The following is a 24,760-nucleotide window of genomic DNA, read 5'->3' as shown; positions in this document are numbered from 1 at the left end:
ATTTAGCAGGACTAATAGTCTCAAAATGCTGAGCTTTATCTGCAAATGCAAACTTCTGTTAGTGTAACAAATATGGACCTTATTTTGATGGATTTTGATTTTTGAGTGGCTTGGCTTTGCATGACATTTTTGTGTGAATTCTTGCTCTATTCAAAGCTCTGGCAATTTTGCATTATCTGAAAAAAATCCCATTCATTTTTTATGTACACCAATTTAAAATATAATTTTAAAACTGCTGATATTGGCTTTTAATACATAGATAAACCTTGGCACCCATTTGAATATGGTTTTATCTGTTCGTTATTAAGTTCCTTTGTATGTAGGCTAAATATTTCAATGATACCATGTTATGCATTTGTTTGACTGATACTTTAAAAAATCTGAATGGCATTCTGATGAATTCTCAAAGAATGCATCTTTTCAGGTGCTTTATGTAGATGGTCTGCAGGATAATTAAAGGCCTTGAAACATCAGATTTATAAGGATTCAAAACAGTACACTGCATTCAAAAAATAAAATACTATATTTAACGATACAAAAATAAACATTTTGCTTGAGAGATCTGAAATGGAACTGTCAAGGGCAGGGCATGGAAGAGCTGAATAAATGGCAAGGCTATTGCTGCTCTTATTCTCTCTTATAGGGATTTCACTATTCTTACCATCCTAAACCCAATATTGCCAACTCAAAGTAGTAATAAACAATTGCAAGTGTTTTTCTCAGAGCAGATGTTTAAAACCTGGCTAGGGTTTGGTGTTAGTTTGGTGTGGGGTTTTTCCCGTACTTCTAGTCCCTCTCCTCTTTTTTTACATGATGCTTTGAAGGCTCCCATATGATAAAGATTTTTTTTTTTAAAATAAATAGCAACAATATATAATATATATACGTATATTTATATATTTAATAAATAAAATATATTTAAAAAAAGGAAAAAAATTGAGTTTAGTGTACCTGTATTCCAGGCACAGTTTGATACAGTGGTGAGTGCTGATGCTTTGGTGGAAATCAGAGAGGAAATGCTTATGTTTGTTTGTTTGTTTGTTTTAGTCTGGGTATGAAGTGACAGCTCCTCTCTTCATTCGTATAGCTCTTTAAGTGATTGCTGCTTCATGGGACTATCATGGTGCCAATAACTGTGTCCTTCATTCAGAGAAAACAATCAGCTGCTGAAATGATAAGTGGCTTGGGGATAAAGCACATGTATAGTTGCCAACGTGCTTTAGCAGACTGAATATTTTTAATGATGTTAGAACACCAGTGTAGTATAGTGACACCAGTGTTCACTAGGTTGCTATGGGTATGCTTTTGGTCCTATTAGGAATTGCTCATGTGCTTAACAGTATTCACCCCAAAGAAATTTCCTTTAAATCAACATGAAATTATACTGAAAATGAAATTAATTTATGAATTTTTGCAGCTTCATAGCTCAGAAGTATAGGAAGCTACCAAATATAAAGATAACCATGTAGCTTTGCAGTCCTGCTCCTAGGGAGAAAGCCACCATAGCACTGCATCTACCTACTATCTATTGCAAAAACCACAGGCATTTCACAAAGTAAATGTGTATAACAGCAAAAAATCTCCCCCAAACCCAGTACTTTTTGTCTTACTTTTCTGTTAAAGGGCCACACAGAGACCAAGTTCCAAACTGGCATTTTAGTAACTGTATTGTTCCATAAGAAACACATGTTCCTACAGTGTGTTTAAGATGCTCTTTAAAAAATATTCCCTATGACTGTCATGTGAAAAGTGAAATTACCTGAATTCTCTACCTTGTGCCTTTGATTGTTATTTAATACAGTAAAAAAACCAAACTTCTTGTTCCAAGATCCAGAAAGCTGTCTTAAGTTGCAGAGCTATTTAAACATCTCTTACTGCCTCAAGGTAAAACTTGTGTTCTTTCAGATTACTCCAGCATATGGGTAAATCAAAGTTTGAGGTCTTCTGTTGGCACGGAAAAAGAACATATGCTATTCTTACAAACTTCACATACTTACTGGTTGTGGCTTTTATTTCCTACTATGTATATTTTTACATATTTTTCTCCTAAAAGAAAAGTGGACACAATGTTTAAAAGTTAGCCTTTGGACTCTTATGCTAATTGCTTAGAGGCTTTTGACACCTCCAATTATGATGTTAAAACTTAAGTATTTTTAACAGGTGGTCCATGCTCTGATTCTTTTGTTGGTCAATAATTTTATCTCCCTGGCAGATATCCCTGCTGTTATTTTCTTGAATTTTTGGGTCCAGGAGAAGTAGTATAAATGTAAATCCCTAATTAGCAACAGAAAGATTACTATTTCTGTTGCTTTCCTGTAACGTCTTTATAACATAGTATGTATATTAGTGTGAGTAATTATTGGAATTTATGTGCCTTTATATATATCCTATAGAATATAGAGGAGTGTCTAAAAGGAAGAAATTAAGAGTTAAGAAGGTCTAACATTACTAGATTTAAAGTTTTCTGGAAGTAAGTTAGGGCAGAAATTTTTCCCCGAGTGCTTTATGACTTCTCAGTTAGAATTAGTGAAAGGTTTTTTTGTTATTTGGAGATTATTAAAATCTCCAGAACAGTACACAATTCAAATCTATATGTTATTTATATTTAATAGTTATAAAGCTACAGGATGATTCCTGTAAAAATAATTCTAAGACTGCTAAATAAACAATACAGAAAAATACAGTGTGAAATAGTGTATGGGGGATACATAGTATGAAGGTGATGGTGTAACAATGATGGACTCAGTGTTTTTTCTTTAAGTTCTAAATAAAGACAAATTGAATGATGTTTTATAAGCATCTTGCATATTTAATTATTACACTAATTCATAGGGTTTTTTTTAATATGAGTTTGTTTAACGTGTTGCTTTGTGAAATCAATCCTTTATTCTTGTCATATGTAAATTCTAATCCTGACTTATTTTTATCTACTTGGTTAGGTTAACATGCCTGTCATGTTTTGTTGTTTTGCCATTCCCTGTTTATTTCACTGTAGTGCTGAACAAAAGCCCTGATTTCTATTCGTGTTTTGATCTGTCCTTGTCCTGAATCAGAGAGAAAATGGAAATACTTACATTTTTAAGATTGATACATTTAATAATAAGATATCTAGGAAGACAGTTTAAAACATTCTGTTCCTGTACTTAATCAAAGTGAAATCTTTCTGGCTATGCTACCAGGATGCAGCACAAGAGTCTAAAATCTGGTTTGTGTCTTGGGAGAGTTGCCTACTGGAAAATGAGATGTTGATTTTCATGAAACCCAACCTTTTCCTTGAGCAAGTGTTTCAACTGGGAATTTATGACCAGACTTAAATAGGGATACTGTAATGCTTAGCTGTGACAGAAGCTGGATACTTCAGTATTTTGGCAGTGGTTGAGATACTCTTGCAAGTCTCTGGTCCTGTTCAGACTGGATCTTGGGAAGTGCTCTGTTTCCTGGCTGTGGCTGAGGACACGCTTGGACCGCAAGCATGTGTAACAATGGTGTGAAGGGGACACGCCATGGCTTTTTGAATTGCCCAGACAATGTGCCTAGCTTAGGACTTTCTGACTGTCTTCAAGTATCGTGAACATATGGTCTTTGTTACTGTGCAAGTTTAGGTTGATTTTCACCAGAACCAATGTTTTCACATCATCATTTCTCAGTCATATGAGAGACTTTATTTGCTATGGAAACAAATATATGCTGGGCACAAGATGCTGACTCTGGGCCAGTTGGACTCTGTAGTTATTTCTGGGTATGTGTTAGGGCAGTAAGAGATAGTTGGCTCATATATTTGGTACTTTTTCCTCTACTTTGTTGTGGTGTTCAGAGCTGTGCGTGACTCCTGCCATGCCAGAGAAGGAGGAAAAGTGAAGGCAAGCAGGGAATGGCCCACCACGCTGTGGGTTTGTGTGCTGCCCTATCGCCAGCCCCACACCCTCAGTGTGTGCGTGGTGGCCTCTGGCTATGCACAGGGTCAGTGTTGGCATTAAGTAAAAATATGCTTTATGTGACATATATTTGTTACTTTTTGAGCTTGTTTTTCTTTTTGAGCTTTTGTTGGCAAAATTTTGTTGGTCACAAGGCTTACTGTTTGCTTATGTGAGACTGAGGCATGTTTAAACACTTCTCATCTCAAGATATTTTAAAAGCTTCTATAAAATACTTTACTAAATCCTCACTGGAATTTTTTAAAACGGTGTTTGCTGAAACATTTGTTCTACACATGTTAATAATCAAATTGTTCAATACTGAGTTTTAAAATAATCTTAATTTTCAATACATCTATTTTTATAGCAGCCCACTTTTATGCTGGGTTTTGTAGTTGTTATAATTGGAACATTCTTATACACACGAGTGAGTAAATTTATGAAAATTAGTAATCCTGTTTTATTCAGTGAGTATTCTTGTAGACAGACATTGCCCAAAATTGGCGGCTCCTCAGAGTACTTACAAAAACTATGTGAATGCAGGACTTTACTCAAATGTAGTATCTTAAAAATCGTAAGCTTTAATTGGCACAGGAAGTTTGTCTTCTCATATTGAAGGGTATCTTTTACATTTTCTAAATTATGTTCTCCCATTCCTAACTGCACATGATAAATGTTCTGTCTCTTGAGAATGTGCTATTCTAAATAAGTCTTTAATTAAAATGCCATGTTTAGATGCTTCATGTATGTATGATGTGAAATATCTGTAGTTCTTTAATGTCTCTTTCATTAGATGTTGCTTTATTATAGAAGTAATTGTTAGTATTCTGTAATAATGGTACTTTTTTTAGCAGGTCAGGTTGTTTCCCCACAGTCTGCTCCAGCCTGTATTGAAAACAAAAATGATGTGAGCAGAGAAAACAGCACTGTTGACTTCAGCAAGGTAAGTGTTCACTCATGGTGAAGAGAGCTTCCTGACTAACAAATAGGTCTATTAAATTAAATAAAATGAACCCATGTGAATCAGGAAAAGCTGTGAAGTGCAAATTTTACTTCAGCATTAAAGTTTTGTGTGTGCTGAAACACAATCTGTATATAATAAAAAAGAATTTTTCATTTTCATGACAAATTACTTGTAACAGGAAATCACATATTAGGAACATAAATTTATTGCATGATTATCATAGGTGTATATTTATGGAGGGGATTTTTACAAATTAGCAGAAAATTCTCTAAATAGGAAAGTAATTCAGAATTTTTATAATTCAGGTTTACCTCTCAGATTTTTACTTTTTTTATAAGTAATGCATGAATGCAAACTATGCTTTTTATAACCTGAACTCGTGGATTCCAGATGTCTCAAACAGAATGTGTTTCTGTAAACCTATAACTTAATTCTTCTGGCAAGCCAAGATATTTCAGTACACTTCACAAAAGATGTTAACTGTTCAGTAGTGGGGATTGCAATGACAGTTCAATGTTAGATAGCAAAGAAAAGCAAACTGCTTCTCAGCTTTAATTTAAAGGAGAATCCTAATTTGTTTAAAAGTCTGTATGTACCTAAAACAAACTGTCACATTAGATACAGATGGCAGACCTGACAGGGATAGATGACTTCAGCTGACACATTAATACAACAAAGGTTGAGTAAGTGAAGAAAGGTGATTTTAAACCAAAATTCTGAAGAACAGCACTTTGAGTCTGTTAAATCTTAATGTTAGTGCAACTGAGCTAAAAGTAGAGTTATGTGATTGCTCCATCTGGTGCCAGACTTATTTCCTAGCAGCAGTAGCTATTTGCACCATTTGAATTCTTGACTGAACATGCCAGACTAGGAATGGTATGTGGCTGAAATAAAGACGGGAAACAGATCTTTTTGTCAAAAACAGCAAGAAGAAAGGAGGCTGGCTGGGGATGTATTATGGACCAATTTTATATAGAGGTAGCAAGGAGATCTATAAATAGTGACAAGTTTTAAAAATTTAATGCTAATACTTTAAAAATGTTTCCAACCAAGGTTATAATGCTTTAAAAAGTCAAGTATGATTTCGGTTTCCTGATATTTATATTAAATGTTAACTAAAACAAATTGTTTTGGCTAGCATTCTAATATCAACATGTAAAATATTATAAGGTACAGAGGTGAAGCTTCTAACAATCCAAAGGGAATTACATGACTCTCAGGAATGCTTTTCTTGCATGGTTCCCCAACTGCTTTGAGTGTTGTAGGATCAAAGTCCCAGTCCATTATCTAGCTGCAAGATGTTTGTATTAATAAGGAATGGAGGCTGCGTCATTTATCCTTCGTTCACAATTCGTGCAGTGCTGCAGCTTTTGCTGATAGAAAGAGCTCTTCCTATTCAAACTGGCCTGGGAAGAGATCAGCATGTCATCTTTTGGCTAGCCTTAGCAGCATTAGATACCAACAAGGATGTCAGGAATATGAAGGAATGACTTTTGTTTTCAGGAATGAAATAACAGCAAAGGATTGTAAACTAAATACCTTTTTTGACTACCTTTAAATAGATTCATTTATCCTTTTGAAGTTGCATAAGTACAATTTCCCCTTGAAATGTGCTATTGCAATAACTCCCAACAGTTATAATTGGAATTATATGCACATATTGAGAGAAAAGTAGAGTAGTACACTAATTTTCTCTTGAGTGTTGTGATTTCTTGCTCTAATTTTCTTCCATGTATTAATTTCATTTGTCTTTACAAAAAAGCACCTTTGACTACCTCGGATATCCTCTGCTTGCTAATCTATCTCCCTTGGGCTACTTCTAATATTCCAAATTTTGGAGTGGATTCAAAAAGCTAACTTAATCTGAATACAGTACTGAGACGGTGTTGATTGTATTGGTATTTATTTGTGAATAATATGAGACATGGCACTAAAAGCTGTCGAATGTTGCTTCAATATCATAAAGAGGCAGACGTAGTTTCTGATGTTTGTACTTGTGAATGTGTCACTCTTCTTCCTCTGGGGACACCACGAGGACTTTGTATTCCGGGGTGATGTGGAAGTGATCCATCACAGCACCACTTTGTCCTGTGTCTGAGCAGGATGGGATGGCAGTTTAACAACTGCATCTGACTGGTCTTCTGCGTCTTATGGCAGAGGCTGAAGGGAACCCTAGTCGTCCTGAAATGCATAGAAACTGCACCCACATACCTTTTCATGGCAATATTCCTGTGCTCCACGTGTGTTTCTGAATCAATCACCAGTCCCATACTGACAGAGTTTGATCTTTCAAATACCATGTGAAATAATTAACTTGTTTTTGAATACTGGGTAGCCCTGCTTATACATAAATTGGATTAATATGTGTCATGGCTTTCCTAAGAAGTGATGTTGTGTATTTTCTGTTTGTCTTCATGTCAATTTATGTTTGGTTCTGGGAGAGACCACTACCATTCTTTTCAGTTCTTGAGTTGCCCTGGAGGGGAATGGCCTCCAAATGAGTTACTTTGGTTTATGTTTAATCAGAGCTTACTGGCACTATTTAGTGCAAGATCATGAATGTGACTCAGGTTAGGGTGCAGATTAGGATGCACATGAAGTCTTTCCAGCTAAATACCTCTTGGGATAAGAGATGTATAAGGGATAGGTTAGATGAAACATTCGAAAGATGTAGCTTCTGCCATTGACCCAAATTCACTCCAGGGCCATCTCTGCTCTCATTATGTAGCAGAAGCAACACCAGAGGTTTGCTCAGTTTGATGCTTCTCTGCCAGCTACTTCCCTTTTAACTGGGGCTCTGTTCACTACCTAATAGCCTTTGGAATCTCCAGCTGATAAATAGTACAAGAGACATATCTGGAAATACTTTCTGGTAGACGGGAGACTGAGTGTTTCTTTCAGACATGAATCTTGATCCTGTGATCTGTATGTTAGTGGGACCTTAAGGTGATAACTGTAGCATGTTCTACATGAGACATTAGTCATTAAATGTTAAATCCTTTCACAAGGTAAAAGCGGTACAGAATGCACATTGCTATGTGCCTGAAAGACTGTTTCCTTTTTCTCAACTATAAATGACCTATGACACCAAAAGTAGGTGTAAAATGAGTCTGTTTGGGTTTTGTGCTTAATTCTGAAAAGCTATTTTGTAATTTGAGTGGGGAATAGAATTTACCTTACTGATACTTCAACTTGAAAAAGTACTTGTTCTCCAACCTTCCAGGCTGATTTGATGCTTGTTTAACTGGGAGGTGTTTAGTCATCATCCTTGATTAGCTTAGGGTAACATTAGACATTTTGTGATCTCAGTGAAAGAGGATTTCGTTACACAGGCAACTGTGTTATATCTGAATTCTGATTTAGTGCCAGAGCCATTTGCAAGAAAACAATTTTCTAAATATTACCAAAAACTATGCAAACTAGTATTGACAGATGGCTGTAAGATAGACATTAAAATGGTCCACTTTAACAGTTTATATTGGATTTGGTTGCTGTTGTTGTGTTTAGATTAATAAAAGGAAAGCAAATGACAAAAATTCATGCATTTTGAAATCTAGACAATACTGGTGCATAATGAAATCAAACATACATTATATACTCTATTACTCCGTGTCAGTCTTTGTTACAGAGTAACCTCTAGACTGATACTGAATAAATACAAATGAACATATTCCTGGGCAAATACCTTGAGCCATGTCATGATGGAGCTGTTTCTCTGTCTTTTCCTATCATCCCTGCAAAAGTCAGCATCACTGCCTTAAAACTCCAGAGTTTTTATTCTGCTTTGTTCTTTTAATTTACTCTGGGGACAGTCATGGCCATAGCTTTTTTTCTGTTAATTTCAGCAGAAGGGCAACTTTCTTCCATCAAATCCAAAACCAAAACCACGTCCCAGTTAGAGTAGTAGAAAGAGAATTACATGTAGTAGAACCTTCTTATTGAGATTATAATACAGCAACTATGAAGTTCTGACTTCCAGAACTAATTATGAAAAATAAGGCATCTGAATTTCTTCTACTGTTATGACTTTACTGATTCTGTTATGAATTATTGATGTTGTTATGATTATTGATAAAAATATGACTAGAAAATTAATACTGTATTCTTAAGATTTTGAATGTGATTTTTTTTTGTCTTTATAAATAAATACTGCAGTGCTTTTAAGTATGTTTCTAAGAAAAATTAGTCAAATAATTGCAGAATAGTTGTTTGGTTCTGAGAAACTTTATTTTTTAAAAATATAATTCAACAGACAAGAATAGTGGAAACTGTATAATTGAAATAACTGATTATAGTGCAGTGACCAGAAAGTGTCTGTCAATAAATCAGGGGAAAATAATCCCTGTGAATAGCTTTTAGAATTTAATTTAATATACTTTTCCCAGGTTGACCTACACTTCATGAAAAAGATACCACCTGGAGCTGAAGCATCAAACATCTTAGTTGGTGAACTGGAGTTCCTGGACCGTGCGGTTGTTGCTTTTGTTAGGTTATCTCCTGCAGTGCTGCTTACGGGGCTAGCTGAAGTTCCAATCCCAACAAGGTACAGTTGTATTTATTTCTTTTCATGTTTTCCTGACAGCCTTGTGGAGACAGGGTGATGTGACCTTCAGCTTTGTAATTTATTATGTTATGAATTTGCTTCTTTCTTTAACAGAACCATCTCTTAGAGACATCTTTCCAGTAATCCTTTAAATGGATGTATGGGTATTTTCAGAAACATGCCATTTGTGTGTGCAGATGATAATATTTGGCAGAAGTAGAAATGGTGGTTTGTTAGGTTACAACACAGTTTATCCTATACAAACTGGTAATACTGCAGATGGAATACTAAGGTGAAATATTCAGCTTAGAATATTTCATCTGGAACTGGAACTACTTGTGTGACACTGCATTAATTATGTCCAGAAGAAAAAAAATGAAGAAGGAATTGAGTAAAGGGAAGAAACAAACAATGTGATTTGATTGACTAGGGATAGTGAATGGATTAAGAATATGCTGTAAATGTCACACTCCTCTAAAAGTTACTTTGTAGATACTTGCATGGTAATGAATGTGATTTTTACCCATAAATTTTTATTAGATATTTTTTTTCTAAATTGAAACTTTTTCTGATGAGGTATTTTGGTTCTGAGAACAAATGATGAGGAATTAAAAAAAAAAAAAGTAAAGTATATTTTATAGTCAAATAAAAAGCATTTAAGTAGATCTGCATATATATTGTTTTCTGCTAGGTTGATTCAGATCAAAACTCCAAAGTGCTTCTTCCATATGAGTTCACCGACTTAACTTTTACAGTCTCTCACTGTTTTTTGGTATTGTGCATGTGTTTGTACATATATTCTGTCTCTCTTTCCCCTTCCCTCTTTTAGTTTCTATAAAAGTAGAATTCCAGCTGAAGACAGTAGTTTGTTCCAGTTGTTTGGGACACTCAGGAAGGAGTGTTATGATATGGAATGCAATGCTGACACTCAGATCCTTGCTCCTAGTCAGATAAACAGTAAAAAATTTTCTTTAAATTGTAGTTACTTTGTAGCTGCTTTGGACATGACTTTTTTTTTCTCCTTTTCTAATTTTTGCATGTGTATAAGGAACACTGAGGAACTGAGCAGGCTTTGGAAAAAAAGCTTCAGAAGCCTTTCCTCATAACTTCCCCCAGCTTCCCACAAAAAAAACCCCAACCAAAACATCAAAAGGAAAACAACAGATTTCTTTATGTTTGGACAAAAGAAAATTAAATCATTAGAAATTAGGATAATTAAGAATTTCTGCAAAAATGTTTATTTAAAAAAAATGATACTGTCAGTAAAAAAAATGTGTCTTTTGCATTTTAACAATACTAAGAACTTCAATTATCTCATTTGAGCCTGCCTTTTGCATTTCACAGCCTTTACTAGCCCCAAGCCTAGAGTAGAGGTTCTCTAGAGCCTTAATGGGAGTAAGAACAATTTAAAATCATTTTTATTTGGGGTAATTTAACTTCCCCAGTATTTCAATAATGCTATGACTACTACCATACCATAGTTGATTCCATTGAATTAACAGAATTAAGTAACTTCATCATCATAGAATCATTTAGGTTGGAAAAGACCTTTAAGATCATCAAGTTCAGTCAGTACCCAGCACTACCAAGTCCACCACTAAACGGTGTCCCTAAGCACCGCATCTATGCTTTTTTTAAGTACTTCCAGGGATGGTGATCCTACCCCTTCCCTGGGCAGCCTGTTCCAATGCTTGACCACCCTTTTGGTGAAGAAAGTTTTCCTAATATCCAATCTAAACCTCCCCTGGTGCAACTTGAGGCCATTTCCTCTCATCCTATCACTTGTTACTTGGGAGAAAGAGACCTACCCCCACCGTGCTACAACCTCCTTTCGGATAGTTGTAGACAGCAAGTAAGGTCTCCCCTGAGCCTCCTTTTCTCCAGGCTGAACAACCCCATGTTAACGTTAATGTGTTCTGTGCATAGCTTATAATTGCATATATTTATTATGTAAGATAAGGTTTGTTATGTAAGGCGGTTTTGATAGTCTCAATCAAGTCTGACTGTGAAGCTTAGGATGTATTTTTGGAAGGTTTTTTCACATTTTTTCTAACCAGAGCTTCATGTTTAAATGCATGTGTGAGAATCTTGAAGGAGATTATATATAATATTTGTCTTAGAGGTTCTTCTAGTCCAATTTTTAAATAAGTATTTCTGTAGTATGTATAGCTACTTTCAACCATTTATCCTCTACAGGTTTTCTAATTTACCTTTTATTTTCAGATTTTTGTTTATTCTTCTTGGACCACTGGGTAAAGGGCAACAATACCATGAGATTGGAAGATCAATTGCAACATTAATGACTGATGAGGTATTTTTATTCATGGCTTGGTTTTAGTAATTTTGTACTGACTGAAGAGGTTTAATAGGGAATCTCCAGTGTGGAGTCGTTCAGATGAAATGTAGCTAATCACGCTTATGATGCACAATTAGCATTTTAGTTCATTTCATGATCCTGTAACAGCCCAGATTATGCTGCTGTGAGGAGGTAACAAAATGAGAAACAATATTCCCAAGCAAAGATGTCTCTGCTGATAATATTCCATTTTACACAGTTACGTTCCAGTGGAATTAATTGTGTTCTAAACTGTAAAATCTCTAGAACATTTAGCACCCATAAGGATGTTTTTCCATAGCAGCCAGAGCTTCTATGAAAACTATATACCAGAAGCTCTGGTCAGTTGAACCTGAGATTGATTGTTTGGTGGGAAATGCATGAAGTGCGTTCTATTTCAGAGAAGAGGAGTCATCATGAAAAATGCTATGAGAGCATTCCTTTGCCCATCTCTTTTTTTCTTCCACATACACTTCTCCATTTTTCACAGGTGTTCCATGATGTTGCTTACAAAGCAAAAGACCGCAATGACTTGGTGTCTGGAATAGATGAGTTTCTTGATCAGGTTACTGTTCTTCCTCCTGGAGAGTGGGACCCAACAATTCGAATAGAACCACCTAAAAATGTTCCCTCTCAGGTTTGTACACTGTAAAATTTAGATGCTTTTAAATGTTGTGACGAATTTTTACTATGTAGAATTAAGTCTCACTAATTTAGCATTTAGCAGAGTTACTATGTAGACATTTTGCATGCGCGCTCTCTCATTTTTTTCGGTTAATTTGCTTTAAGACAACACTTGTCTTGCAAGCATACATTATGGTGATGGCATTTTGTGTACTTCAATACTGATTCTTTCCTGAATAAAGACAGATAGTTTTATCTGAAGGTCTTAAATTCAGGGGTGATTGGTCATAAACATCTTTGATTAATCTGAACATCCATGGTTTGCTTTTCTTCTAAGACTATTGCAGGAATTGATCAAAGCAGCCTGGCTTACTACTCTTTTAAATATTTTCTGCATTCAATTCTTTAGATTTCTTGGACCACAATTCCTTTTACTGTTTTCTGTTATAGAACTCCTCGAGAGCTATGAAGCAGTTACGTTGATGAATCTTACAATAAAATGTACATGTTTAGTCTTTCAACTCTCAAAGCTTGTTTCCTCTGCTAAAATTATATTTTGGTTGGTAAGACCCATGAGAAGTATCTTTTCCTCCTGGCAGGAGAAGCGTAAGATCCCAGGAGTGCCAAATGGAACAGCAGCCCATGGGGATGCAGAACAACCTGGAGGACACTCTGGACCAGAACTGCAACGCACTGGAAAGTTAGTGAAAACATATGCAAAATCTTCAGTGTTATAAGTGATGCACTTCCAAAGGAATCATAATGGTCTGGTTTTCTCTCAAATGACTGACTTTGGCATATGATTGTTTCAGACTTTTTTCCTGATTTGCATAACACAGTTGGAAAAAAGCAATACATGCTAATTTGCAGAGAGGCGGGGAGGGAAAGAGGATTTGAATTTTCACATTGTGTTTATTGCAGGCTCCTTTCTCCATTATTTATAAAGGTCAGACCTCTGTTAAACTTGATTAATGTTTCTTTTGTACAGCACAAAGGAAAAGTTGGGGATATTATGAAAGCTTTCAACTATTTTGTAGTTGAAGTTTCTGGGTTGTGCAGCTCTAGCATTTCTTTTTTACCTCAAAAAAAAATAGTATGTCCTGGTACGTGAAGCTATGATTGCCATGATGGCTGCAATATACACACATTGGAAGAATTTGCCCCAAGGAACACTTATGTTCTCTTGACTATTATTGTGTGGTGTAAGTGCATCAGCTGTCAGTGGTTGCCTTAGTGCACTGCAGTTGTGCGACAGACTTTTCTTTTACCTTGCTGCCTCTTGATATTTAAACATCGTTCCTACCTGCATAAGGCTAAAGATTCAGCTGAACTGTTGGTGTACACAGTGGGGCAGAGGAGGTGATGGCTAGTCTGGCTGTAAGCCGTTCCCTCACTGGTGAACCTGGTGATTGACAGCTTGAAGAATTTTTCTGATATTTGGGAGGCAGTGGCACTTTGTCTTCCTCTTTACCCCAGCAACATCTGATACATTGCATGCCTGTTAGAAAAGAGCACTGTGGGGATATATACTTTAACTGTATGGTATATTGTTAGGGAGCGTCTGTTCCTAAGTGTTTGATTATATTTAGCATAGTGTAAATGACAAAAGATGACAGTTCTTGTCCTTGGAAAATTGTGGCCTACATTCAGTTCTATCATCAAGTGTATTTAGGAACAGGTTCTCAAATAAAAAATGTGAAGCTGTATATGTAGACGTGTGGGCAGAGGGGCACTGTGGTAGCTCTCTGATTAAACAAATGCAAAGAATAATTTCACACAATAAATGGGATTTTATGTGTGGGGGCTAACAACTGTTCAGGAGTTTTGGGCCTGGATGATCAGATGAAGATTTTATAAAAGAAACATACAAATTAGTTTTTTTTAAAAAACACAACTTTCTGATTAAAGTTATGAAGACAGTGTTCCCAGAGACTTTTTTTCTGGGAAGGATGAATTATAAGAGGATGTATTGTTTGATCAAGAGACAGTAGCTTCTCTGCAGTATATTTAAAGCAGTACTGTGGAAGAAACCTTGGTATGCCTTTTTAATCAATTTGATCTCTCTCTCTCTCTCTCTCTCAGATTTTTTGGAGGATTGATTTTAGATATAAAAAGAAAAGCTCCCTTCTTCTGGAGTGACTTCAGGGATGCTCTCAGTCTGCAGTGTCTGGCATCATTTTTATTTCTCTACTGTGCTTGCATGTCCCCTGTCATCACGTTTGGTGGTCTGCTGGGAGAAGCAACTGAAGGTCGTATAGTATGTGTTAAACCTGAACTTTTAAAACAAACTTACATTCCTAGGGTTGTGGTTAGTATTTTCTTACCGTTGTGTGAATCACCTTTAAATATTGGTGTTTCAATGTTTAGAAGGCTACAGACTAAGACATTGCAAAAAGAACCTGTTTGAAAATGTATGGACACATCTCTCTGTATCACATTTAGAGTGCGATAGAATCACTGTTTGGAGCATCTATGACTGGAATTGCCTACTCTCTCTTTGGTGGACAGCCTCTCACTATACTTGGCAGCACTGGACCAGTTTTAGTGTTTGAGAAGATCTTGTTCAAATTTTGCAAGTAAGTGAAGGTCATGATATGCATCATCCCTTGGGTGGTGTTAGGTAAAAGTAGAGACACTGACCCCAAAGTTCCAACATCCGTAGAATATCAACAGTTTGTTTTGGAGTGCACTGCTTAGGCTTTCAGAGCCTGAAGATTATGCAGTGAATGAGACGAGTGATTGGTAATGCAGAAAGATTGATGGGGTTTTTAAATTGGTTTTTGTTTGTTTAGAAAAACACAACTGTTTTGAAGGGAGTGCAAGCTTCAGGATGCTTTTTGTTTTGGTGGAGTTTTTTGGTAACGTTTTCTACTCTGAGACAATACTTTTAAACCTGTGGTTTACCTCATCCCTAACTCATGCAAAAAGTGTTACTTCTCACCCAGGAAGTCAGTGCAGTAGCAGTGGTGCCATCTTTCAGTGGTCACTAATATAGGCCCTGCCCTTCCTCCCCCCAAGCAGAGGAGTGAAGCATCATGCCAGAACAGCATATCCCCACATTTATGTTAATGTGCTATACATGACATGCCTCTGCCACAGTGTGGGTAAAAATTATGTCTGCATCTTGGCAACCATCATGCTTCTCTCTGATCTTCTCTGCTTTTCTGTCTCATTGCTGTGACTTCTGCACCAAGATCTCTTGAACCTCCTGAGCAACATAGAGTAGGAGACCCTGCCTAACAGCCCAAAAACTCTTTTGTCACCTTCAGGTAGACCTTTCAGTTCTCTGTGATTAATGTCACCCAATGTGTTTGGAGCTCTATAATCATATACAATAAGCACACAGGACATCGATGACAGTTGTTATTATAGCTATTCTTGCAGCTTAAGAAATTGGCAGATGTTGGCTGTTCGCGAGGCAGGATATGGGATAAAAAGTGGGTGGACCTTACACACTTCATGTGTGTGATTACTCTCAGAGTTGCTTGCTCACTTTAGTAGAGACAGAGATCTTTGCGTCCCATTAATTGGGAGGACAGTTCAAGTCAGGAGGTGATTTGACAGTATCTTCAGTTCACAATATGTAAATAATTTCTGATTTAGACTGTCCCCAGAATTGCACATCCCTAGTGAAAGGAAATTTTTGAGCTGCCTCTTCTCCATTTACTATGGTTGGACAAAAGAGAAACTGTTTAATTTTTTGGTTTTTTTTTTTAGAGAGTATGGGTTGTCGTACCTTTCTCTGAGAGCTAGCATTGGTCTGTGGACTGCAATCCTGTGCATCATCCTTGTTGCAACTGATGCAAGCTCCCTAGTCTGCTACATTACCCGGTTTACTGAAGAAGCTTTTGCTTCTCTTATCTGCATAATTTTCATTTATGAGGCCTTAGAGAAGCTCTTTCATCTCAGTGAGACATATCCAATCAACATGCATAATGATTTGGATCTGCTGACAAAGTACTCGTAAGTAAGATTTCTTCTGTTAACACTGGGTTGGTTTTTTTTTCATAGGTTATGTTTTCTCTGTAAAGAACACAAACCAGTGCACAGCAGGAAAAGTTTGCAGCAGCTGCAAGCTTAACATGTGGAAGCTATTGAGTTAGGCATGATGCTGGCATATGAAGGTAGTAGTTACTGAGGGTATATGTACAAGCAGTACACATTTACTTAAGATAAGTAAAAAAAAATATCTTGGAGCTTTGAAAAGTTTACACACATGCAACTTAGGGAGTCCTGGAATAAAAAATAGGACTTGAAGGGACCTCAGCTTTAGCTCTGTATTCACATTTTTATTTAATGAGGTGTAGCTCAATGATGTTTTGCTATAACCTTGTTCTGATGATTTATAGTATTTTATTGGGTCTTCAGGCAACATTTTAATATCATATTTATATGGTTTGAGTTTTTTTCTTTCCAAATTGAAACATTGACCTATCTAAAAAAGATGTAATTTGATGTACCTCTTTTATTTTAACCTCTCTGGCAATTAAGGTTTAAGCTTCAGGAACTGAAGTAGATTTGGAATTGTTAGGTGCTTCTCATTGGTGATTGATTTTGTTGTAGTCAATTTGTTCTTAATAACAAGATTTTTAATGACTCCGTTTGAGCATCTTTACATTATTGTGGAGTTTTGACAGGTAATATTCTACTTAGGGAATAAAAAAGGGAATGGCTTTAATCAATATAGTTTCGTTTAGACAAGATCCTAGTCTGTCCTGAGGCCAATTACACCTGGTCACCTCAGCAACTAAAATGTCATTAAAAAGCATTTTCAGAGAAGATTGCCCTCCAGAAATGTTTTTATTATTTAACTGAACCTATTTGAACCTTGTGCATGAGCAGGGTGGAGCCCAAAAGGAACAATGCTTGAACAGTGCCACATCTTCTGTTCACTGGAAAAACAAGAGCGTCTCAACCAAATGTCTCATTTGCATTTTAAGCTGGGAAAACAAAACACAGCAACTGCGAAAACATTTGAGCTTTGTGTATGTTATCACTGGAAAAATAGTTAGCAAGTCCTGAATCTGAATGCATGTTATACACCTTAATATGCAGAAGTTAAATTATAGAAACTGTAGTTCTGATGTGATATACTCTCTCATCATACTGAAAAAATATTCCTCTCCAATAGTTTAATCAGTAGACAAAAGAATATTAATTTGAAGAGAAAGCAATAAGCTTCAAGAGTAGACCATGCATGCAACTGAGGTTATATGCTGATCTTATTTAACTTCACTTGTTTGAAGTTGGTATTTTACTCTAAAGAGCCTCATATAGCACAGTGTTTATGGATTAATTTTTTTTCCACTTCAAAGTAGTCATCTCAAAGGGAAAGAGAATATGATGTTCTCATATGGTTTTGAAAAACAGATGTTGAAATACTCTGCAAAGACAAAAAACCATTCAGAAACCATTTAGCGGGCGGAGCTGAGAGGTTAAGATATGTAATGGAAAGCATAAAGACAAATAGAGATATGGATTTCTGGGTAGCTAACTCTATTTGTGGTTAGCTGAATCCCATGATGTCGCTTGAGATTTCAAAGAAGTAAGATTAACAGTCTTGCTTGCATAGGGGTACAGTGGTAGGTATCTCTATATTTTATGAAAGTGTTTTATCATCATAATCCTTATGTTTACAAATAAACGTTTTTGGTTTTATTTAAAATTCCGGTCATTGATCAGAATCCCAAATTGATTTTTGAAGGGTGTTTTTTACTTGCTGCCTGCCTTTTCTAACTGTCTTCACTGAATGTCACATATGTGGAGCACGCAGAATGGTAAAACAGCAGCAATTGTTGTCCTGCAATTAGAGATATTTACTTGACCTGTCCTATGGTGTTAGATTTTACAAACACAGTTCCTGAAGAAGTGTCTTCCAGGTGTTTGGAAGGAAGAATTAACCATTGCCTGGTTGTTTCAAACACATATATAGCTATAAAAATTATTTGATATAATAGTTATGTAGTTATTTATGTGGTTATCATTTCATACCTATATTCTCAGTTATTCTTTCACTCTGTGTAGATAGTACAAATAAACTGACTTTTAAACTCTTGCATTACATTTCACTGTTGGCATTTAAGTTGTATCTTCTACTTGCATCACTATACTATTTATTATCGATATCATGTCCATGGCAACTGACCCCACTAATACCAAAATGACTAGTTGTAGACATAGTTATCAGCAGCATAGCTGTTATGGGATGTGGTTTATATATATTTTTTTTTAACCTTAAAACTGATTGTTGGAAACATCAGTATGCATATTGATTGTCTTGCAAGAGCACATCTGCCGATTCCAAGGATCTGTGCTCTGAACGCAGCAAAACAGTAATTCCAGCCTTTTCTGTTCTCGCTCCTCCCTTCTCCTTTATCCAAGTTTTTGTTTGTTGTTTAGAACCAGCCCCAGCAGGTTGGGAAAGTGGTGTGGCCTGTTGGAGCAACTCTACAATCAGTTCCCCAGTGCTTTCACAGCAGGCTTCATGCAACCTGAACTCTACGGGCTTGCTGGGCAGATACATATGTATTAATTATTCTGTCCAGACACAGTGGCCATTTGCCCAGAACATGAAGATACCACAATTATCATCCATCTTCATGGGATCATCATAAGATAAAACATTTCAAATAACTCTCGGTTCCTCCTCAAACATCTGTACACATCTCAGTTCCAGAAGGTTCAGAAACCAGAAGATGAAAAAGCATAAAAGCTTACTTGAAATAAAAATCTCATTTTTGTGTACTTGAAATTGGGGAATATTACGTTCATAAGGAATTAGAAGCTGCTTCTGCAGCATCTGACTCCAGTTCTTCTACTTGTAGTTTAAATGGGTAACAAACTTGGGCTGAAACTGGTCCTGTCCTTAAAGGACCAGCATACTCTGTTACAGAAGCTAATTAGTATCTGCTGTTTTGCTAATTAAAACAGCTGTTTGCATTTTCCTCTTCGGGGATTTTAAAGACAAGTTTTTAATTGTTAGTAAAGCCTTGGCAGTTCTTTAATTAGCAATGGGTGAACTTCAAAAGGTTGAGCAACTCATTTCTCTTTGAATGCTCAGCCAAAGCTAATGTAAAACTTTATCTTGGATCTGCAATTCTGTGCTAGAAAACTCAGGTTATACTCTAAAATTTCTGTGTTATCTGTGTTCTGCCTGTTGCCAACTAAAAAAGTTAGATGATAAATAGGTCAGGAACATTTTACATTTGAAGCTTTCAGTGTATGCTGTGGCCCAGCCCCCCTCTCTTCTCCCATGGGCTTTCTGAGGATCATCTGATGTCCACAAGTAGTCGGTCTACATCCCAGTACTGTTGCTTTTGCCCTGGTGAGTTTGACCCAGGAAAAGTCATCGGCATGCTGTTAGTACTGTCCTTTGGAGTACCAGAAAGACAAAGAAAATAGTAATTTAAAATGGTTGATGTATTTCGCCAGATTGGAACCATATTTCAAGTGGGAAAGAAAACCCATTCTGTATTTTGGGTGGGTTTGGATTCTGTCATAAACAGTCTCTGTTGCAGGAGTTTGATGTGAAATACTGTACTGCATGCACCTCCTCCTACATTTAAATGAGTATAGGGGTATCTGCCATAACAAGCCTTAGAGATATAGAAAGAATATTCAGAACAGTTGGGAATTTTTTTTTCTTTTTTAAAAATCAAGTGGACCCAAATATTTGAAAATCAGCTGAAAGACCTCCTAAAAAAATTCTTAAAAAAAATTGTATTTACCATTTTACCATTTGAGGTAGAAGATACGAGTTTGAGTTTGTTATAGATTTGCATTTAAAAAAGACAAAAATATCTTTACTTGCATGTCCTAATTAATGTAGAACTAGTCCTAATGCACTTTTTACTCATTTTCTTTGTTATAATTGTTTCTTACTCTTGTGTTGAAATATTGGCCCTAATCGTCAGGTGATCTACTTGAGGGCAAATCCATGCAGCATTCATTTGTGACTTTTTCTTAAAACACCACCTTTATGACATGGACAATAAAAACTAAGGCATTTATGAGCTAAATCAAAAGAAGGGCAAAGACAATGTGATTTTCAGTGTGCTACTGTGTTGCAATTTTTTCTTTTTAAACTGCATAGTTTTGAAGGAATTTAAATATAGCAGCTGCATTGTTTATTAAGTAAAATACATGTATTTTTTGATCTGGGCTCTCCCTCCTTTCTCCCTCCTTTCTCCCTCCTTTCTCCCTCCTTTCTCCCTCCTTTCTCCCTCCTTTCTCCCTCCTTTCTCCCTCCTTTCTCCCTCCTTTCTCCCTCCTTTCTCCCTCCTTTCTCCCTCCTTTCTCCCTCCTTTCTCCCTCCTTTCTCCCTCCTTTCTCCCTCCTTTCTCCCTCCTTTCTCCCTCCTTTCTCCCTCCTTTCTCCCTCCTTTCTCCCTCCTTTCTCCCTCCTTTCTCCCTCCTTTCTCCCTCCTTTCTCCCTCCTTTCTCCCTCCTTTCTCCCTCCTTTCTCCCTCCTTTCTCCCTCCTTTCTCCCTCCTTTCTCCCTCCTTTCTCCCTCCTTTCTCCCTCCTTTCTCCCTCCTTTCTCCCTCCTTTCTCCCTCCTTTCTCCCTCCTTTCTCCCTCCTTTCTCCCTCCTTTCTCCCTCCTTTCTCCCTCCTTTCTCCCTCCTTTCTCCCTCCTTTCTCCCTCCTTTCTCCCTCCTTTCTCCCTCCTTTCTCCCTCCTTTCTCCCTCCTTTCTCCCTCCTTTCTCCCTCCTTTCTCCCTCCTTTCTCCCTCCTTTCTCCCTCCTTTCTCCCTCCTTTCTCCCTCCTTTCTCCCTCCTGTGACCTTTTTGTATTTGAAATGCCATTAGCATTTGCAGGTTGGCATAGCAACTCCCTTATTTCTGCATTCTCCTCCTCCTGCTTTTTCCTACTGCTGTAGCAAATATATCTCCAGTTAGTGAATCCTGTCTGTAACAGCAATGCACATCAGTTTTAATGTGTGTATGAAATATTAGGATATAATTTTTCCTAGGAAAGGAGAACCCTACAACTGGCTGGATTAAAAACAGAGGTTCTCAATAGGAAAACAAAATAAGCGTCGTGTGTGAAAGGAATGTAATATAGAAAGCAATCCAGTATTCTTTAATATATGAGCATTTTAAGATAGTTGTCTTGGAAAACAGAAGATGAGTTATTTCTCAGTGTGAGGCTGCTTAGGTCTTGGGACTTTATATACCTTTTGTTTTTTACTAATTCTTGTTTCAGACTGATGAGTTCATGTTGTTTTTAATAATTCTTTACCAGAAGTGACTCAATTATTAACAGATTACATTGAATAATTTTAAAGTGATTTCTTGGCATAGTAATATGCATATTACAATCTGTCTTGGTATTGACATGCACTTAAGCATTAGGAGTAGAAAATCCCACTCTGATGTAATTAAGGAGCCAAGATCATGTCAATCTCAGTATCTTTCGCAGGCTATAGAAACCATTGCCTCTAGAAGGCATTGTGAAGATTAGTTTTGTGCATACCACTGTTTGCACAAGCAAGTTTTAAATCTTTAATTATCTCTGTAACTTAATCAAATATATTATTATAGGATGCAAATTATGTTGTTTTATACCCTGTATTACTTAAGGTGCAGGTGGAATGAGAAGTCAGTGGTGATAAGCACAGAATTTCTCATTAGGATCCCAGACATGTCATTGAATTCTGATTTCTGTAATGATTTCTTTGAACTTAGATATGAATATGAATTTTATAGGGTTTTTTCTACAATTAAGTAGCTGTGCCATATCCTGGGTGTCCTCCCCTATGGATGTCCCGCATCTTCTCAGAACCATAGAACCACCATCATTGAGTTTAACTGCTGGTTCCCTTTTGCTTCTTGATAAACCCTGGAACCCAGAAATTATTTTTCTTTATTCCATTTATTCTAGGATTTCCCTATGTCTGCCCAACCCAACTGACTCATTTTTATCTTTCTCTCTCTTTTGAGTCCAGGGAGTACCCGCCTGGCTTCATTCTGTCCTACTACTCATCCCCTCCACTTTGAAAGAGATCTCCTTGTTAAGTGATTCTCCACAGCACTCCGTTTGTAGTTGATAGCTGGTCTACACAAGGTCTTCAAAATCTAGAATGGCTTACGTGAAATCCTTGGGTGGTTCTGTTACAGTAAATTTATGTGTATTGATACACTACACCTGAACAATCAAAACTTAAGCTGACCATATAGCATTATAGTATATTATAGTATATTATTTCCGTACCAGTGTTATACTGAATCCTTTCCTTGGCTGTATGCTTTTTTAACTTTGGAAGCAGGGTGAAGTGACATCCTAGAACTATTTCTCAGTGAAAACTTTAATTTAAATTGTTAATATCCTGTGTGGTTACATTACTTTTCTGCACGTTAAGCTCTACGTATGGCAGTTACATATTGTAGTACTGCTAAGAATGTATGGACTGTATACTGCACAGGCAGCTAGTAAAGACCAACCTTTATGAGTAACAGTTAGGCTGACAAAACTACAATGTGAATATAAATCTATTTTCTAGACTTTCCTCTTGACAGAATGTTATCCTCCTGACGTACTATCCAAAGAAACCCTATTATCTGAGATTTTTTCACTCTAACATCATTTTCCCTCCCTCAGATTCATTTCTATGTGTGTGTGAGAAATTGTTGTGCCGCTGAGTGCATTGCTTTCTGTTTTCCTCCTCAGCTTCACCAGCTAAACTATATAGACTTCCAGCTTTGGAGAATATACGTGGGTGCCTACTGATGTTCATGATTATCAGAGATGGGCTACTTAACATAATGACTCAATGGTCTAATTCAGGATGGCAGATCTCATGAATAAATGAAGAAAAATTTTTGTCTTGCAATGACAGCTGTGCTTTGAAAGGGTTTCATGATACTGAGAATAGAACTTAACTGACAAGTCCATTTCCCACCAGCATTAATTATTTTGTTTCCAGTCTCTTCTCCACTGAGACTTTGATTTCATTGTTATGAATGTTGACATGAGAAGGATTATAGTAAATATAATGCCAGGGATATACAGGTGTCGTAGGTGTGAGACAGCAGAGAAGTTGTCATGTACAATACTGTTGTCCCCTTCCCATAGCACTTGTTAGACAAACAGAAGGACTTTGAATGTCCATAATTCACATGAAGATGGTATATTTGGAGACAACCTAAACAGGCATAGCATTCTGCTATTGATACAGTTTCCTTTAGCCTTGTAAATGCAACATAAAGAATACTTGTGCATATATTCTAATACCTTACTTTAAAAACAAAATTAGTGATGTTATCTTCCATTCCATCTTCTCTTTCTGTCTCTATTATGTGATCAGCACACTTGCAGAGCATACTCTGTAACTTCCTCCTCATATTACCAAATATGTGCTCTAATATTCAGTGAGACGTATTGTTTAAACAAGCATATTTTGTAATTTATTTGTCATACTTGCCTGTTATTTTTTTAATAACATAAATACTCATATTGAGGAAATCTCATTCTCTATCTTAAGTGAGCCAGAAAGAGATTTTGCCCTTCTAGGAAGGGGAAATGCTACATTGGTTAATCATGAAGAAGCTGCAGTTGCATCTTTTATAGGTCAGATCCTTAGCTAGTATAAATAGATGTAGCTTGCAATGTGTGCATGGTGGAAAAATAGGAGCTCCAAAACAGTGCCTTATGAATTGGATAAAATCATCAATGCGAGTGCCCCTCCTAGTCTTGAAAACAGCATACTGAAAAATGGCACCTGCCTAGGGATGAATGGCCATGAGGCTTTCAAAGGAGCTGCACCATTGAAATATGTTTTATTTACTCATGGAAACACTGTGCAAGGCTCTTGTCTAAAGGTCTTATGTTGGCTGTAATGGCAGCAGAATGGACTAGCACCATGCTGCATGTTTTAAATCTGTGTGGGGAGGAGAGCATACATTGACAGGTTAAAGAAAAGAAAATGGTGAAGAACAAGTCTGAAGAATCAGGGGTAAGAGATGGAAATTAGAGGGGGTCCCCCACCAGACCCAGGTTAACTTCAATTGAACAGATAGGCCTAGGGAATAAATTTCTTGTTGTGTAGTAAACAAAATGTTATAGTCAGGATGAAACTGGTTTTAGTACAAAACCTTTCACTTGACTAGTTGTTGAGCAACAATGTTTATCTTCTAGTGCTGATCTGCAAAGGAGAGGGAAAATATTCCCCAAATTTACGTATAAAATAAGAGGTTTCTAGTTTACTAAGCCATGTTCCCTTTCCGATTGTCAAGAGAAAGAGTGATAGTCTTTTTGGTGCTAGTAAGGACAGTAATAACTATTCCTTTCATGGAACAAAGACCACCACTAGTTGTCTGAGATGTCCTGAAGTTGCTGTTGTCAAATCCTAACTCTGTTCTTTAAAAACAGGATAAGTTGTA

At 36.7% G+C, this 24,760-nt stretch overlaps 1 protein-coding gene across 7 annotated transcripts in view; it reads left to right on the top strand.

Moving 5' to 3' along the window:
- Positions 1 to 24,760, top strand: part of SLC4A10 (solute carrier family 4 member 10) — a 161,989-nt gene that overhangs the window by 106,285 nt on the left and 30,944 nt on the right. For 6 of the 7 annotated variants that reach the window (XR_008748402.1, XM_055811993.1, XM_055811994.1 and 3 more), the window contains 8 exons: positions 4,766 to 4,857; positions 9,264 to 9,421; positions 11,645 to 11,732; positions 12,247 to 12,393; positions 12,980 to 13,080; positions 14,463 to 14,637; positions 14,823 to 14,956; positions 16,098 to 16,343. Coding sequence is in view for 6 of the 7 variants with exons in the window: in XM_055811993.1 (XP_055667968.1) it covers positions 4,766 to 4,857; positions 9,264 to 9,421; positions 11,645 to 11,732; positions 12,247 to 12,393; positions 12,980 to 13,080; positions 14,463 to 14,637; positions 14,823 to 14,956; positions 16,098 to 16,343 (1,141 nt within the window). In the remaining variant the exon portion in view is untranslated. The remainder of the gene's footprint in view (positions 1 to 4,765; positions 4,858 to 9,263; positions 9,422 to 11,644; positions 11,733 to 12,246; positions 12,394 to 12,979; positions 13,081 to 14,462; positions 14,638 to 14,822; positions 14,957 to 16,097; positions 16,344 to 24,760) is intronic. The other variant, XM_027782357.2, reaches the window with a different exon arrangement.

This window comes from Falco peregrinus, chromosome 8 (assembly GCF_023634155.1).
Source record: "Falco peregrinus isolate bFalPer1 chromosome 8, bFalPer1.pri, whole genome shotgun sequence".
Lineage (NCBI taxonomy): Eukaryota > Metazoa > Chordata > Aves > Falconiformes > Falconidae > Falco > Falco peregrinus.
The sequence above is the reverse complement of the archived record's forward strand: the minus strand, read 5'-3'. Positions and strand labels throughout refer to the sequence as shown.